Here is a 16,030-nt window from a genome sequence, read left to right as displayed (position 1 = left end):
ACAATGCTCTGCAGGCATAGGAACTGGTGTGTGGTGCAGTCTTCACAAGACCGTTCGGTCATGAATAATCAGACCGTTCGACCTCAGATCATTTGGTGCAGGCATTCAACAGGCCGTTCGGTTAAAGCTTCAACAGATCGTTCAATTTTGTTCAATATGTTCATACCCTTTCTCAACCTTTCAAACAATAATTGTACTGCACATAATGATTGAAAATAATTAAGCCCAAATCATTTGAATTAATTAAAAAAAGAATCAGTCTTGAAATTAAGCCTAAATAGTGAAAATGAGATAAAAATGGAGAATTAAACACACTTCACTAACACAATATGGTGCGAAAAGCTAAGTGAGTAGTAGAAATAATGACTCATCAGCTTCCATAGCTCCTAGGGTCACCGCTCGGCGAGGAATGTGACACCCGGGCACTGACGAGGGCGGGGAGTGATCGCCGGTGCAAGAAGCATGGTGCAGGGGGCACGGACAAGGAGCGGCTCCTGGAAGGCTTCGAGTGGAAGGGGCACATGGATGAATCGAACATACACCGGAATGAGAGGGATCTGGAGATTGTATAGGTATGAGACTATACAGTTGAAGGATAGCTTAAAGGAATTGATTTGACTACTCATTTCAACAAATGCATTTGCTTTTCGGTGGCCTAACTCATAAGAACTTCATGGTTAAGCGTGCTTAGCCTAGAGTAATTATGGGATAGGTGACCTTCCGGGAAGTTTTCCCGGAAAGTGTGCGAGTGAGGACAAAGCACACTGGAAAGTCTCGTGGTGATGTGGTGGCAGTCAACAGTCCCTGTAAGTTGCCGGGGTGTTACAAATGGTATCAGAGCCTAGCCTCTCCCAGTACGGTGTGGTTCGAGGACGAACCAGACGGAAGCTGGTGGGCATGTGACACCCGGGCACTGACGAGGGCGGGGAGTGATCGCCGGTGCAAGAAGCATGGTGCAGGGGGCACGGACAAGGAGCGGCTCCTGGCAGGCTTCGAGTGGAAGGGGCACATGGACGAATCGAACATACACCGGAATGAGGGGGATCTGGAGAATGTATAGGTATGGGACTATACAGTTGAAGGATAGCTTAAAGGAATTGATTTGACTACTCATATCAACAAATGCATTTGCTTTTCGGTAGCCTAACTCATAAGAACTCCATGGTTAAGCGTGCTTAGCCTAGAGTAATTATGGGATGGGTGACCTTCCGGGAAGTTTTCTCGGAAAGTGTGTGAGTGGGGACAAAGCACATTGGAAAGCCTCGTGTTGATCTGTGGGGGCAGTCAGCAGTCCCTGTAAGTTGTCGGGGCGTTACAAGGAACATTCTCCATGAACTCTCACTCGAGTCTCTCCGACCTAGGGAACGTTCTAAGTGAACTTCTAAAGTCTGTCACTTGGTGAAGAACGTTTTTCGTGAGCTCTCACCCGAGGCTCTTCGACCTAGGGAACGTTCTAACTGAACTCCTAGAGTCCGCCGCTTGGTGTAGAGAGGAAGGCTTAAAGCGCATCGAAAGCAGACTCCCTAATACAACGTGAAGCGTCAGAGTGCCTTTGACAGGTACCCTCTCACACGACTTGGACAAGGAAAAGAAGGAGCAAACAACTAGGGATGGCAACGGGTCATGTTGGACATGGATTGTGCCTATCCGCAAACCGATCCGACAAAAAAAAATTCACCTGTTATCCACACGGATACCCTCTTAAAAAATATTTGCGGGTATTTTAAAACCCGTGGATACCTGCAAATATTTATAAAATATATTTTTATAAATTATTAAAATAAAATTTAAATAAAATTACAAAAAATATATAAAATATAATATAAATTAAAATTTAATTTTAATTAAATTTAACATTATAAAATATAAATTAATGTTTATTTTAATTAAATTTAACTTAATAAAATATAAATTAAATTATTATTTTTATTTTTTGCTGGTAGCGGGTATCTACGGGTATAAATAGTATAATACTCGCACCTGACCAGTTTATAAGTGGGTATTAAAATACCCGCTACCCGCATTCCACGAGTAGTAAATGTCTGTGGGTATCAACTACCCGTCGCGGATTTTATTCGCGAATATCCGCGGGTGCGAATTTTTTTGTCATCCTTAGGAAGCCCATCCAATCTTCAGAACAACTTAGAGTACTTTGAGTAAGAGATTTCAATCCTTACATGAAAAAGTTGTATTAACATCAATGTGAAACCCTATTTGATGGATTTGATCTTGCACATAGAAAATTATAGACAAAACAACAATAATATTAATGAAGATTGCAATCAACTAGTAATCATAAATATAAAAAACAGAATAAAAGGGCTTTTTGGACAACTAACAGGATCCAAAACTTTGTTATATGCCTATGCAAAAGATTTAAAACCATAAATTCAAGGAAAATTCAAGCTACGCAAATGTAGTAACAAGAAAGGACAGGTTGCAGTGTGGAACACAAAACTTGTTTAAATTCTCGTTTGGAATGCATATCACATGAAATGACTTATAAATCACAATGTTAAACTCTAAGAGAGAACTCAATACGAAAATGAACAACATATTCATCCCAAACTTTGTACCCAAACTAAATCGCTGATGATGAGTCTTATTGCATCGGAACAACCTTAGCGGAATTTTATATTGGAACACCGTATTACTTGCTTCCTTCATTGAATTGAGATCTTCTCCGCATAATACTACTCGATTTCATGGTAGATCAACAGATAATCATCCAGGCCACATAATCACCATATAAGTGGTACTCGTTTAGGTGTAGTACTTATAACATATTTAGTTGTGTTTAGTAGCATGTTGTCCTAAAACAAAATCAACACTAATGTGATAAAGGAGTGCTCCACCAGTACACAAAATAATAATATCACTTTTTCTAATAAAAGAAATGGAAAATATGCTACTTAAAAATTTTAACAGATAAGTAAATTTTTTCCTTTTCATTTATTTATCTTTTAGTTAAAGTAGAACGAGGAAGTGAAGGTCATTGGAATGACTCTTTGAAGGGATCACTGTCTGTCTCCCACATAACAATAGGAGTTAACAAGTTGAACTGCTCCCAATCTGTATTTTCTCGCTCATCATAACACTATAATATTTGATTGAAAAATAAAAATAATCATATTTTCACACTATATTTTAGAGCATGTTTCGTAACATTTTTTTTTAGATTCTAGTAAGATCCAATCATATTTTCTTAAGTTTAGTTACTTAATCTTTTTCGAATTTTTACTTTTAGTAACTGTAGACAAAAATAACATTTATCCCTATTAAGTGTACGTTGACCATATATAAAATTATAATTAACTCTTTTTTTATCTTTCGTAAGTGATGTTCATGTTTTAATTGCATAATGGTCTATTCTCACAGAAAAAAAAAATTACTTTTGAGTTTGTATATTTTATATTTTATTGTCAAGGTTTTACGTCAAAATTTTAATCAAGAAAAATAGTTTACGAAAAATTCACTACAAATAGTATTGAATAATTAAAAACTAGTACATATAGTAAATATTTTCCAAAAAATATTGGTTAATTATTAAAAAACATACTAGGACATGAGTTTTTTCTTGTTAGAATTTTCGTAAACATGTACTTTCACTTAATAGTAGAAGTAGGATTGAAAAAGAATGTTTGAGGTCTCCTAAAATAGTACAAACTACAATATATTACTGTATAAAAAAATGCTTACAAAATCTCATACCGCTTTTTTCTGAGACGTGTAGATCACTGTCCTTAAGGACTTATCTGCGGTGTGTTGCGCAAGTCTCTCAGGATACAACAAGAAATTCTCAGAGAAATGTCTGAGGATCTCAGAACTAGCAAGAAACTCTCATAGAGTTTATATCCAGGATAGAAAAGAAAATGAAACTACTAGGAAGAGAAAGACTCAACTTGATCTCTATTAGAATGGAGAAGAGCTCTCTATTTATAGAGCTAGGAAATAATTAAATAAATAAAAGAAATTAAAAAACAATAAATAAGTTGACTGTTTCAATCCTTAAAATTTGACTTCGGCACTTAAAAATTTAACTGTTTATTAATTAATAAAAATATTAATATTACTAAAATGTTCTTTTGCAATAATATAATATTATTACAACAATAACAACATTTGGAAGTAATAAGTTGAAGTCCTTGATGAGGGATCTTAAACATAAAATTCACTTAATTCATAAACTACATTCTTAAATCTTACAAAATATCATATAATAAATTACAACATTCATATAATATTATCTAAATTTATTTATTTATATTTACAACTATTTATACTCATAAAACTGTTATAAGTCTAAATATAAAATCTACAATTAATTATATAAACTCTACCTAAAAAAAACTAATATAATCAATCATCTACAATTTATATGTTTGACAATTTTTTTAACTTGGTACAATAATCACAGTTAAATAATATAGAAAAAGAAATCTAAAGTAAAATACATTTACAAGACTTCCTCACCTATATGAGATGAGTCACGATCTTGTGAGCAAAACAATGATATAAATATTGACACCAATAAACATTAATAACAATAAATTAAGCTTTTAATTTTACATAATAAGGTATTAAGGGTGTCAAAATGAGTAAACTTCGCTTACACATATTGGTTCATCGTAAATTGTGCTAAAAATGAATCAACTCAATCTGACATACTTTTTTTTAGTTAAAAATTTCATAATCTAACTTAATCCAACACGAGTCAGTGAATTGAATCAATTAATGTTATTTTGTTTTTCCAAATTATTTTATATTTTTATTATAGTTGAATCAAAATGAATTGACTCAACTTATTATTGTATAACCATACAATCAAAGTTTTTATGTCAATAATAATTATGAAGATAGAAATGAAAATTAAAATTTCAACCTATATAACTTAACAAACAAATAAATTAAATATCTAAACTATTTAAACATCATTGAATAACATTTTAATATTTAAAAAGATAAACTCGTTAACCTCCATAGTTAGAATTAGTAAATAATTATATTACAAAACTTATAAAAGAATAATAAAATGATTAATAAAAAGTTATTGTCAGTAATTCACGAGTAAATTTATCTTTTATCAAACTCAAATTCGTTTAACTTGCATATTAAGTAAATTAGATTCAATTTGATTTACTTTCAAAAAATTAAATGTTAACTAACTTGATCCAACTTTAAACACGTGATAAAGTTAATTCAAACACATTTAACTTGTACATTAACTAAATCGAATTCCATTTAATTTCTATTAAAAAAATTAATTTTTAACAAATTTAATCCAAATTAAATGGACGATAAATCCAATTAATTTTCTATATGACACTCCTTTTAATGTTTACCAATTAGGAATGTTTCTTATCTTTGTACTAAGTAATCATTAACATTATGTAATACATCATTTGTTTGGTCATATCATCTCCGAATATAATATTTTAACAATTTTTTTATAATAGATTATGTGTTACAATTTTATTGGTTTATATATTTAAAAGTCATAGTACAAAATATTGATTCACCTTATACTTACTAGTTCTGATTTATAAATTTTAATAATAAATAATAAAACAGGTCAACAAATAAGTTAAGTTAAATGTCAGATAAATCAATAAAATTTGCAGTTAGAGTGAATTGATCCGAAATAATATTTGAATTCGAATATTTCATTATAAAATAGTTTATGCTAAAAATATTATAATATAAGTTAAATTAAGTTATTTTTTTAATTATATTTAGGTGATAAGTGAATCTGTTAAGCGAAGTCTATGAAATTGATAAAGTAATATGAATTATGGATTAATATCCGAAGGTGAAATATATAAAATCGAACGGCGTAGGAAACATCCATGCGCGGAAACACGGAGCCGCGCACGCCAAAGACATTGGAATCTCACCTTTGGAAACAGAAAAAAGAATTAAAAACAACAAAACACACGCACTCTCTTCCTCATACTTCTCTTCCACTTCCACCACTACCTTAACCCAACCATAGTTAACCACCAACCCCACTTCCCCCAACATCTCTCTCTGTCTCTCTCCCATTTCCTTCCTTATTTATATCTCTTCCCAACCTACATTTGCATTCTCTGATCTCTTCTCCCTCTATTCTTCATAATTGCTGTTCGTGTTGATGTGAGGCTGATTTAACAACAAACTGTTGTTTCAAACACAAATAGACGCTGTTGGGTTCGTTAGTTTGTAGCAAAATAGGCATGAGTTGCAACGGCTGCCGAGTTCTTCGAAAGGGATGTAGCGAGTCCTGTGTGTTGCGTCCTTGTTTGCAGTGGATCGAAACATCCGAAGCTCAAGGCCATGCCACCGTCTTCGTTGCCAAATTCTTTGGCCGCGCTGACCTCATGTCCTTCATTTCCAACGTTCCAGAAAATCAAAGACCTGGTAATTTTTTTTTTTTTTACTCTCTTTACAGTATTCCTAGCCCTACCTTATACCCCTATGCGTCTATCCTATGCAGCTCTGTTTCAGTCTTTGCTGTTCGAAGCATGCGGGAGAACGGTCAACCCCGTCAACGGTGCTGTGGGCCTTCTCTGGACCGGAAACTGGCACGTCTGCCAGGCGGCCGTCGAGACCGTGCTCCGCGGGGGTACGCTCAGGCCCATGCCGGAGCTCATGGGACTCTCTTCTCCCGCTTCCGCCGTCGACGAGACATCGGAAGTTGCATGCTCCGACATTTGGAGAATCCGAGACCCGAACCCGACTTGTGGTTTGGCGAACACCAGATCCCATAACAGAGTCTCCTCCGCCAGCAAACGCAAGCGGTTGGAGGAGCCGGCGAAGCTTCAGGCGGCGCCGAATCTCGATCTCCGGCTGACGCCGATTTTCCTGCAGAAGAAGGTTGAAAACCGGCGGCCGGTGTCGCCGTCGATGACCTCCGAGGAGTCAGGCACGACGACGGCGTGCTTGGAGAGCAAATTCGGGGATCAGTGGGGTTACAGTGGAGACCGGAAAGTTCTCAACCTTTTCATTTGAGGACTCTCCCCATCTCTCTCTGTGAGGAGCTTTGTGTTTTTCTGAATCTAATTAACGAGTTTGTTGTATGGTGTAATAGTCCTCGAACGGTTCTTCCCGGTATTTAAGTCCGGCGAGTTTTGGTGAGACACCGGCACAGGATTTCTTTAGAGAGAAAAATGAGGGTTCGTCGGTGATCCCTTCTTTGTTTTTGTTTTGTTTTTTTTTTAATCCCTGCCAAACATGGAATATGTAAACAGTCCTCTGATCGTGGGACACGAATATTAGTAATATTAAATATGAATAAATGAGTACATATAGTGGAATACTTCTTTTGCTTTTGATTGTTGTCTCTGAAACATTTATGAAGATGTGAATTGGATGAATATTCAGTTTAGAAGGCGAGACAGAACTCATAACTAAGAATTTTACTCCTCACCAACTGCTATTCCCGTAACATTAATTTTACATGATCCCTTCAGGAAAGGATGCAGAGTCCAATACCGCAAAATACTATATGAGTTTTTATAATATTGCATTTTGCATTTATTATGAAAGAGTAGAAGGAACTCTTGCTTAAAACAATGTTTGACCTATGGGCATATTGCCAGTGGGGTGAGGTGGAATGATAAAAAATTGAGCATGTTGGAACTTTGACGTCAGAAAAAAAAAAAAAAAAAAGAGAGAGTAGCAGGAGTAGTTGCTCGTTGGAACAACTTTGTGGTAAGTTGCCTTTTGAACTGCGATTATAAAAGTGAAATTTTTACTTGGGGTTAAATTTGTATACTATGGAAGCTGCGGATCCTGTGCATGGAGGCTTGTGAGGACACACTAGAAAGAAACTAGTTGAATTGTTTGTTTGTGGGAGAGAGAGAGAGAGAAGGTAACCAGTAGCAGAGGCGACTTTTGAAGAATACAAAGAGGCGTAGAAAGAAAGAAGGAGAAGGAATCAAGGAAGAAAAAAAAAGAAATAGTTAATAATTTAGGGCCTACAATAAAGCTGCTGTTTGCCTCTTGCGTAGGTGCGTATCCCTCCGCCAATGGCAAAGCCAAATTATACGGCTGGCGTCAGCGTCGAGTTTTAGCTGTCTTGCTTTGTGTTGTCTAATTCTAACAAAGGTACCAACACAGTACAAGTAGAAGTAAACTATTTCCAATTTTCTATTTTTCTTATCATTATTATCTTCCATTCACTTTAAACACTTACGATTCGTTTACACTGACACGTGTGGTTTATTTCTTTCACATACGGTTTCCATTTTTCGAATTTCGCTTATCACAGCTCATCTCGGTTCGATTTATCCAAGATTACTCTTGCATGTATCGGAAAATTTATACCCATACTTTATGGTTGTCTTGTTTATTGAAATTATACCTTGGAAAAGAATGAAAATGTAAAATGGCGTTGGGAGTTGAATTGAGAGTTTGGATGGATATGTTTTAGTGAGAGTTAAATTAATTTGAAAAGTGCTGATGGGATCCACTTCATGAGCACTTAGCCAGAAGCATTACAATATTTTGGGAATCACGTTTTAATCCAATAGAGGAGAAAAGAAAGAAAAGGAAGAAACACAAAAACGCAACGCAACTGAGTGCAAGAGATGGTTTTCTTTTTATTTCTGCGATGCTGCGTCTCGCCGCATTTGAAATGGAACCCGCCAAACCTTCCCCACTTTACATTGTGGTGCCCACACATACCTCATCTTCCACCATTTCTCCAACCACTACCATACTCTCATCTCAGCTTCTACGCACTCTCTGTGCGTCGCGTTTTCCATTCTTCTTTCTACTCTGCTCCATTACTTCCACACTTACTCCCTCATAGCTTTACCAAATGCAAATATTTTTTTCTACAAAAATATATTTTTTCATATATCTATATTTATAAAAGATAATATTTATATTATTATTTTATAGAAGTTGATAAATTATTAAAAGTAGATTAGAGATAGCACATAAAGGGCAAAAGGGAAACATAATGGTGGGTGTTGGAGAAAAAAGGAATATTTGAAAAGTGGAGGTGGCCAGCACAATTATTCCAAAGAGGACTGAGAGAGGAAAGGTGTGACGCGGATTTCACCAACGCTCCCTATCAATAAGCACGACCAATTCCAAGCTTCTTGGTGCCCATGCTCTCACTCTTTCTATTTACCCAAAATATTTTCTCATCGTAAATAAATTTTATATTTCTAAAAATATTTTCTCATACACATTACGTGTTTGAAAGCTAAAATTTAAAAAATATTAACTAAATTGATAAATACCCATTTTAAGAATTAGTACATATGATATTATGGTGATTAAAAAATTTCTATAATCACCATTCAAACAAGATTTCTATTCAACATTAAAATAACTAAAATTATCTAAATGTAAAAATTTACGTTGAACAAATCTAAAATGATAGAAATTACTTAAAGAAAATTAAACACAAGAACATGAAAACAACATAAATTATGAATTAAAAAAACTAAATTTAAAAGGAAAAATGAACGAAAGAAGAAACATACGAAAGGGGATAGCGATTTTAAGGTAAGCACACCATATAAAGGACATTAAAACTCACTAACCCAAAATAAGTATGAATGATGTCATTTCAGTGTAAGTCTTAAGATAGAAAAAATATATTTTGACAATATTTTAACATAGCACATATGTCATTTTTTTACTAGTTCATTATTTATTTGTTATTGTGCTGACACACTCTAAACACAATAAAAAAATAACGTATTATGTCAAAATATTGTCAAAAACATATGTTTTAATATATATATATATATATATATCATTGCCTCTTAAGATAAGGTTTGAGGAAGAAGACACTCAACCAAAATTCTCTCATAAAAATATTCAATGGTTTAAGAGAGTTCGTTTTATATGTGAAAAAATTGTCTCATTCTAAAAATAAAAAATAAAGGCTAAAAGTGCAATAAGACAACTTATTTTTTAGAAGGTAGGTAAAAAAAAAGGAGTTGTCTTGAAAATCCTTTGCTTTGCTTCCAAGTCTTCATATGTGTCACTTTTGACCTTCTAGAAGAGAAGGTCAATCTTGCTCCTTCTCCAAAAATGCATTCAAGTGTTTGGCTTCAAGGATAATGCTCTCATTTACTTCAAATAGTGTTATATTCTTCTAAATTGACACTAATTTATCTTACAAAATAAATAAACAAAAGAAATAATAAAAAATTTCAACTTAAATCAAATCAATTTAAATTAAGAAATTAATACCAATAAAGTCAATTTAAGAAAAGTTAATATAAAACTAAAGAGAAACAACTTATTTCAAAATATGTTTATTCTACCTAATTCCATCTTTGATAAAGATTAAAGTTCATTTTGCACAATTAAATATTTAAATTCTTATAGTACATTAATTTTAAATTGAAAATATGAAATAATTTACTTATACATCATATGAATTTGAATAAATATATAAAAAAAATGTATTTACTATATCATCCAATTACAGCATATGTAATTTATTGATTTCTATGAAAAAATATATTAATGGTCATATATAGTTTGTAATTAAATAATAATATAAAACTTTTTATAATGTCAGCACTATTGCAAAATGACTTTAGACGTCAGTTATTTTGGGCTTTTAACGTCACTTCACGAACTGACATCTTTACGGATGACGTTAATGGAACGTCGGAATTCTGCAGGTGCAATGTCGCTATAGACGTCGATTTAGGCCAAAGCTCGACGTCTATAAAGACATCAGGCATTACACTAATTGACGTCTAAGGGCATCCTAGACGTCGATTCAGTGACACGTCCAATGTTTATAAAGTCGTCAAACATTGATTACCCAACGTCTATGGGCACTATAGTCGTCGGTCATTACATTAACCAGTGTCTATGAAGTGTTGTGTTTTGATGCGGTTTTTCTCATGTCTTTGGGTAGGGTAGTAGCACCTCCTTCCCTTGCTAGTTTCCTCGTAAGAAAAAATTACGTCTTTTGGATTTCTCATGGCATTTCAACCCAAAGACGAACCTGGGTGATTGCCTAGGTCCACTCCGACCGCCAATGAAAAATAATATGGTGAGAATACAGCGAAACTGATGTACGTTTGGCAAGTGTACCAATCGTATTGTAGTAACAAAATATCGTCCTCAAGGATTGAATGAGTTGAGTACTAGTTTACTAATTCACTTAATTTTGAGCAACAAAGATTGTCAAGTAGAATGATGAACATAAACAAGTGATGGAAATTCAAATAGTATAAACAATGTTAGAGAATTGATTTCATACCTTTTCATATAATTTCCTCCCATTTTCAATCGATGTGTAAATTATAATTATCCACTTGAGTTTATTTAGAGCTTGTTTACCCCTAATCCCTTAGTAGGCAAACGTATCCCTTGAATTTGAATCCCCAATCCCTTAGGCCAATTACAAATTCAACAAGATCATGAAGAACAATCATATCTCAATTCAAACTAACTAGTCCTGCCCAATTTCCCAATTGTGACAGCATCTAATCTGTTCTATTTATAAACGCAAGCAATTCCCAATCTCCCAACTGTGAAACTGCTCATAGAATAGACATTAAAACATAAATAGAACACTGGGATAATTAAAATGAACTTAACATCAATTGAAAAGGTTCAGAAAATATAATCCAAAGTACTACATCAATCCACTAACAAAAGNAAATTTAGTTCTGCATAATGGAAAAGAAAAATCAAAAAGCAAAAAGTTCAGCAAAAAGTTCCAAGAANAANACGNAGAAGAAGAATCCCCCTTTTGTTGTCCGTGAATACCCCTTTTGTCTCCCTCTTCCACGTGTTTTCATTCCTCCCCCATCATTTCCACTAATTCCTCCTTTTTAGGAGAGTGGTTTTTCCTTTTCCCTAACTTCCACCAATTTTCCTTTAATTTAATTCTCTTTAAATCAGTCATAAAAGAGATCAAAAACTGCTCAATAACTGCTCCTGGAAACTTTCACAGCCCATGGAAAACTCCCCACTCTACCTGTGTTCTTCTTTGTTCCTCTTGCCAAATCCTGACGTGAATCCACAGGTTGTGGTAGAAACCACAACTCACTTGTGAAGCTGTTTTGCCACTGCATTTTGAAGCAAACTCCACAGGTTATGGAACTGTCCCCAGCTACGTTGTTGAACTCTTTGGATTCATCTTTCTATCTTGTCCATCAATTCTTCCAAAAATGTGGTTTAGGCACTTAGAATCACCAATCTACACAGAAAAAACACAAAATGCCAATGTATGATCCGAAACAAAGATAATCCATGACTAAATCCTTAAATCAATACAATTATGTATGCAAATGACCTAAACTAAGATATGAATGCAATTACATTTTACTCACACATCAAAATACCCCATGCTTAGACGTTTGCTTGTCCTCAAGCAAAGAGAATTCAACTAACACAGAATGACTATGCACACAGAATGATGGATGAATCTAAATGGAAACATACCTTCTCATCTCTCAAGTTTAGTTCAAACAATGATATTCCTCAAGCACACATTTCACAATGTTTTCAGCATGACGATCAACTTATTGGGACCCTAAGTGCAATTATTTAGTTGAGGTATGACACTAGACATTAAGGCACATAATATTTGGCATTTTAGTTTCTATTAGGTTTCTCACTTAGAAGACACTTACCTGCCAACTAAGCATGGATCTTCCACTTAATTACTTGCCACACTCAGTCTCAAAGGAGTGTCTCTTCCCTAGTAACATACAGTCTCAAAGGGGTGTCAATTTATTCATTTGACAATTTATTCACTCAATATTTTTTTTCTTTTTTTTTTTTGTTTTGACAGACAATTCTCCAGTAACTAAATGCAGTGAGTGTCACCATAGAAACCTAAAAATTGTACATCTCAAAAGTTATCTCCCTTAAGTTTCATAGTGTCAAATCTCACTGTGTAGTGTGTGAAGTTTCCCAACAAGAAATCAAAAATATATTCACCATGTGCTTAAAAAATATCATTGTTCAAACATAGAACTCAGAGCTAAGATGATACATTTCCATTTAAACATGATATGCAACATGCAAATGTAAAACTGATGTAAGATGTTATGCACAAGAACACCCCAAGCTTAAATATTTACATGGTCCCCAATATATAGAAAGTAAAAAGTATAGGTGGCTACAACTCACAAGATCACAGATGATGAGAGCGAAGCGTGGTGAAAACTTCTTGCAAGAGTTGTTCCACATGTTTTTGATGAAGAATTTGAGTATTCCGAAATTGTATGAACTCTTGATAATGTTGGAGTTGTTGAGCTTGGAGTTCAGTAATGGACTGTTGGAGTTGAGCAAGTGTATCAACAGAAGAAGGGTCTTCTTCTTTTCTCTCTTTTTTTTTTTTTTTTGAAAACATAAAAACTTTTGATGATCATTTCACAGTGGTGATGTGAATGAGCTCCTTTCTTGGGTACAACATGACTTCTTGTGGAACAGATTAATGGCTTGATGACTTCTAATGGATGAGCACACTTCACTACCTCTTCATCATTAATTTCTTTACTCAACTCTTTTGCTTCCATCCCTGGCAGAAGAGCTTTCTCTAAAGGATTCTTCCTTACATGATAATCAACATCATCTAACACAAGAGACTCAATTATTTCAGCCTTGAAACAATGTTCTTTGTCCAATTTATGTGTTACTGCTTCATTTATAGAGAATGTGACTTTTTCATCTCCTACTCTTAACATCAATGCACCTTGTTCTACATCTATCAGTGTTCTTCCTGTGGCTAAGAATGGTCTTCCCAATATGATTGGGACTTTAGCATCTTCTTCCATGTCAAGCACCACAAAATCAGTTGGAAAGATAAATTTATCCACCTTCACTAAGACGTCTTCCACAATTCCATAAGGATAAGTCATTGATCGGTCTGCCAATTGTAGAGTTATCATAGTAGGCTTTACTTTTCCAATTCCCAGCCTTTTAAAAATTGACAAAGGCATCAAATTGATACTTGCTCCAAGATCACATAATGCTTTACCCACAGATATATTTCCAATCTCACATGGAATGACAAAGCTTCTTGGGTCTTTCAACTTTGGAGGCAATTTTTGTTGAATTATTGCACTGCACTCCTCTGTGAGTATAATTGTTTCATCTTCTTGAAGCTTCCTTTTCTTTGACAACAAGTCTTTCATGAATTTAGCATAACTTGGCATTTGCTCCAATGCTTCAGCAAATGGAATATTAATGTGGAGCTTCTTAAAAACATCAAGAAATCTTGCAAATTGCTTGGCTTGTTCTTGCTTCTTCAACCTTTGAGGGAATGGAATTGTAGGGACATACTCACGCATCTTTTTCTCACTCTCTTGATTTTTTTTCTCCCTCCTCCTTCTTCTCACATTTTCTCTCAATTTCTTTTTCAGCACTCTCTTCTACTATTTCATCAACTCTTTTCTTTTTCTCTCTCTCCATCTCACTCCTTTTTTCACTCTCTAATACTCTTTCACTCCTCAATTGAATTGCTTTGCATTGTTCCCTTGGGTTTGGTATTGTGTCACTAGGGAATGTGCCAGGAGATCTCTCTGAGAGTTGTCTTGAAAGCTGTCCAATCTGGTTCTCCAAATTTCTGATTGAAGCTTCTTGGTTTCTGAAGTTGGTCCTTGTCTCGTTCATGAAACTAGAATTCTGGTCTACAAAGGTAGAAGTTTGCATCGTTAACTTCTCTAATGCATTTTCCAACAAAGAGATCTTGTTTCCTTGATTATTGGGTTGAGCTTGATATTGATATGGAGGCCTTGGTGGGTTAGATTGGATTGGATTACTGCAAGGTCTGGTTTGTTGGGGTCTCCAATTTGCATTAAAGTTGGTAGAGAACTGATTTTGTTGTTGTCCCACTGCATTAATTTGTGCGTCTTGGTGAGTGGCCTGACATTCACCATTCTGATGCATTCCTCCACAAAAATCATACCCTGGAGATCTAGTATTCACATTATTTGCTTGCATAATTCCCATCTTCTGAGTCAAATCTGTAATCTGCTGTGTTAANAACTTGTTTTGGGCTAAGATAGCATCCAANGTATTAACCTCCAACACNCCAACTTTTCTANTTNGACGGTCAAACTGCATATNCACTGTGTTGTTTGCCATTAATTCTAAAGTCTCCAAAGCTTCCTCTGGTGTTTTCAAAATGAATGATCCTCCACTTGCTGCATCCAACATTGCCTTAAAAGTGGGTGAAAGACCATTATAGAAAGTTTGCACTTGCAACCATTCAGGTAGAGCATGATGTGGACATTTCCTCATTAGCTCCTTGTACCTTTCCCACGCCTCATATAAGGATTCATTGTCTTGCTGCACGAAGGANGTGATCTCATTCCTCATTTTCGCTGATTTGGANGGAGGGAAGTATTTTGTTACGAANTTTGTAGCCATATCCTCCCATGTAGAAATACTTCCTTGAGGTAGTGATTGAAGCCAGTTTTTAGCTTTATCCCGTAGTGAAAACGGAAAAAGCCTCAAACAAATTGCATCATCTGAAACTCCATTATACTTCAAAGTATCACAGATTGCCAGAAAATTCTCCAGGTGAGAATTAGGATCTTCTGAAACTGCACCTCCAAATTGATTCTGTTGAATGACTTGTAACAAGGCAGGCTTGATTTCAAAATTATTGGCTTGAATAGGAGGTCTCACAATGCTTCCTTGATAACCATTAGGATCTGGCATAGAATAATCACGTATAGTCTTTCTCGGATTTTGTTCTTCTGTCATTGTTGATGTCTCCTCTTCTTGCTCAATTCGTCTCTGTTCCTTTCTTCTTTCTCGCTTTCTTCTTCTTGCACTACTCCTGTTGCTTCGTGCTGTGCGTTCAATTCTTGAATCAAAAAGTAAATCTTCCGAAGCAACAGTACCTCGCATAAAACAACTTACAACAAAATATATACAACTCAATTTTTAAGGCAATTAGATTACTAATATCAACTAAAATTCAATCCCCGGCAACGGCGCCAGAAACTTGATGTACGTTTGGCAAGTGTACCAATCGTATTGTAGTAACAAAATATCGTCCTCAAGGATTGAATGAGTTGAGTACTAGTTTACTAATTCACTT

General features: G+C 34.8%; 2 protein-coding genes across 2 annotated transcripts; one reads left to right on the top strand and one right to left on the bottom strand.

Annotated features, from left to right (window-relative positions):
- The first annotated feature begins 5,950 nt into the window (after positions 1-5,950).
- LOC106766913 (LOB domain-containing protein 37) lies at positions 5,951-7,294 on the top strand. Its single transcript, XM_014651701.2, has 2 exons — positions 5,951-6,396; positions 6,473-7,294. Exons 1-2 carry the CDS (start codon positions 6,213-6,215, stop codon positions 6,985-6,987), a joined length of 699 nt encoding a protein of 232 aa, XP_014507187.1. The 5' UTR covers positions 5,951-6,212; the 3' UTR covers positions 6,988-7,294.
- Positions 7,295-11,894: 4,600 nt separating this feature from the next.
- Positions 11,895-15,837, bottom strand: LOC106766267. Its single transcript, XM_014651009.1, has 3 exons — positions 14,319-15,837; positions 13,455-14,146; positions 11,895-12,038 (listed from the first exon to the last, which is right to left on the bottom strand). Exons 1-3 carry the CDS (start codon positions 15,835-15,837, stop codon positions 11,895-11,897), a joined length of 2,355 nt encoding a protein of 784 aa, XP_014506495.1.
- Positions 15,838-16,030: the final 193 nt, after the last annotated feature.

Source organism: Vigna radiata, chromosome 7 (genome assembly GCF_000741045.1).
Source record: "Vigna radiata var. radiata cultivar VC1973A chromosome 7, Vradiata_ver6, whole genome shotgun sequence".
NCBI lineage: Eukaryota > Viridiplantae > Streptophyta > Magnoliopsida > Fabales > Fabaceae > Vigna > Vigna radiata.
The sequence above is the reverse complement of the archived record's forward strand: the minus strand, read 5'-3'. Positions and strand labels throughout refer to the sequence as shown.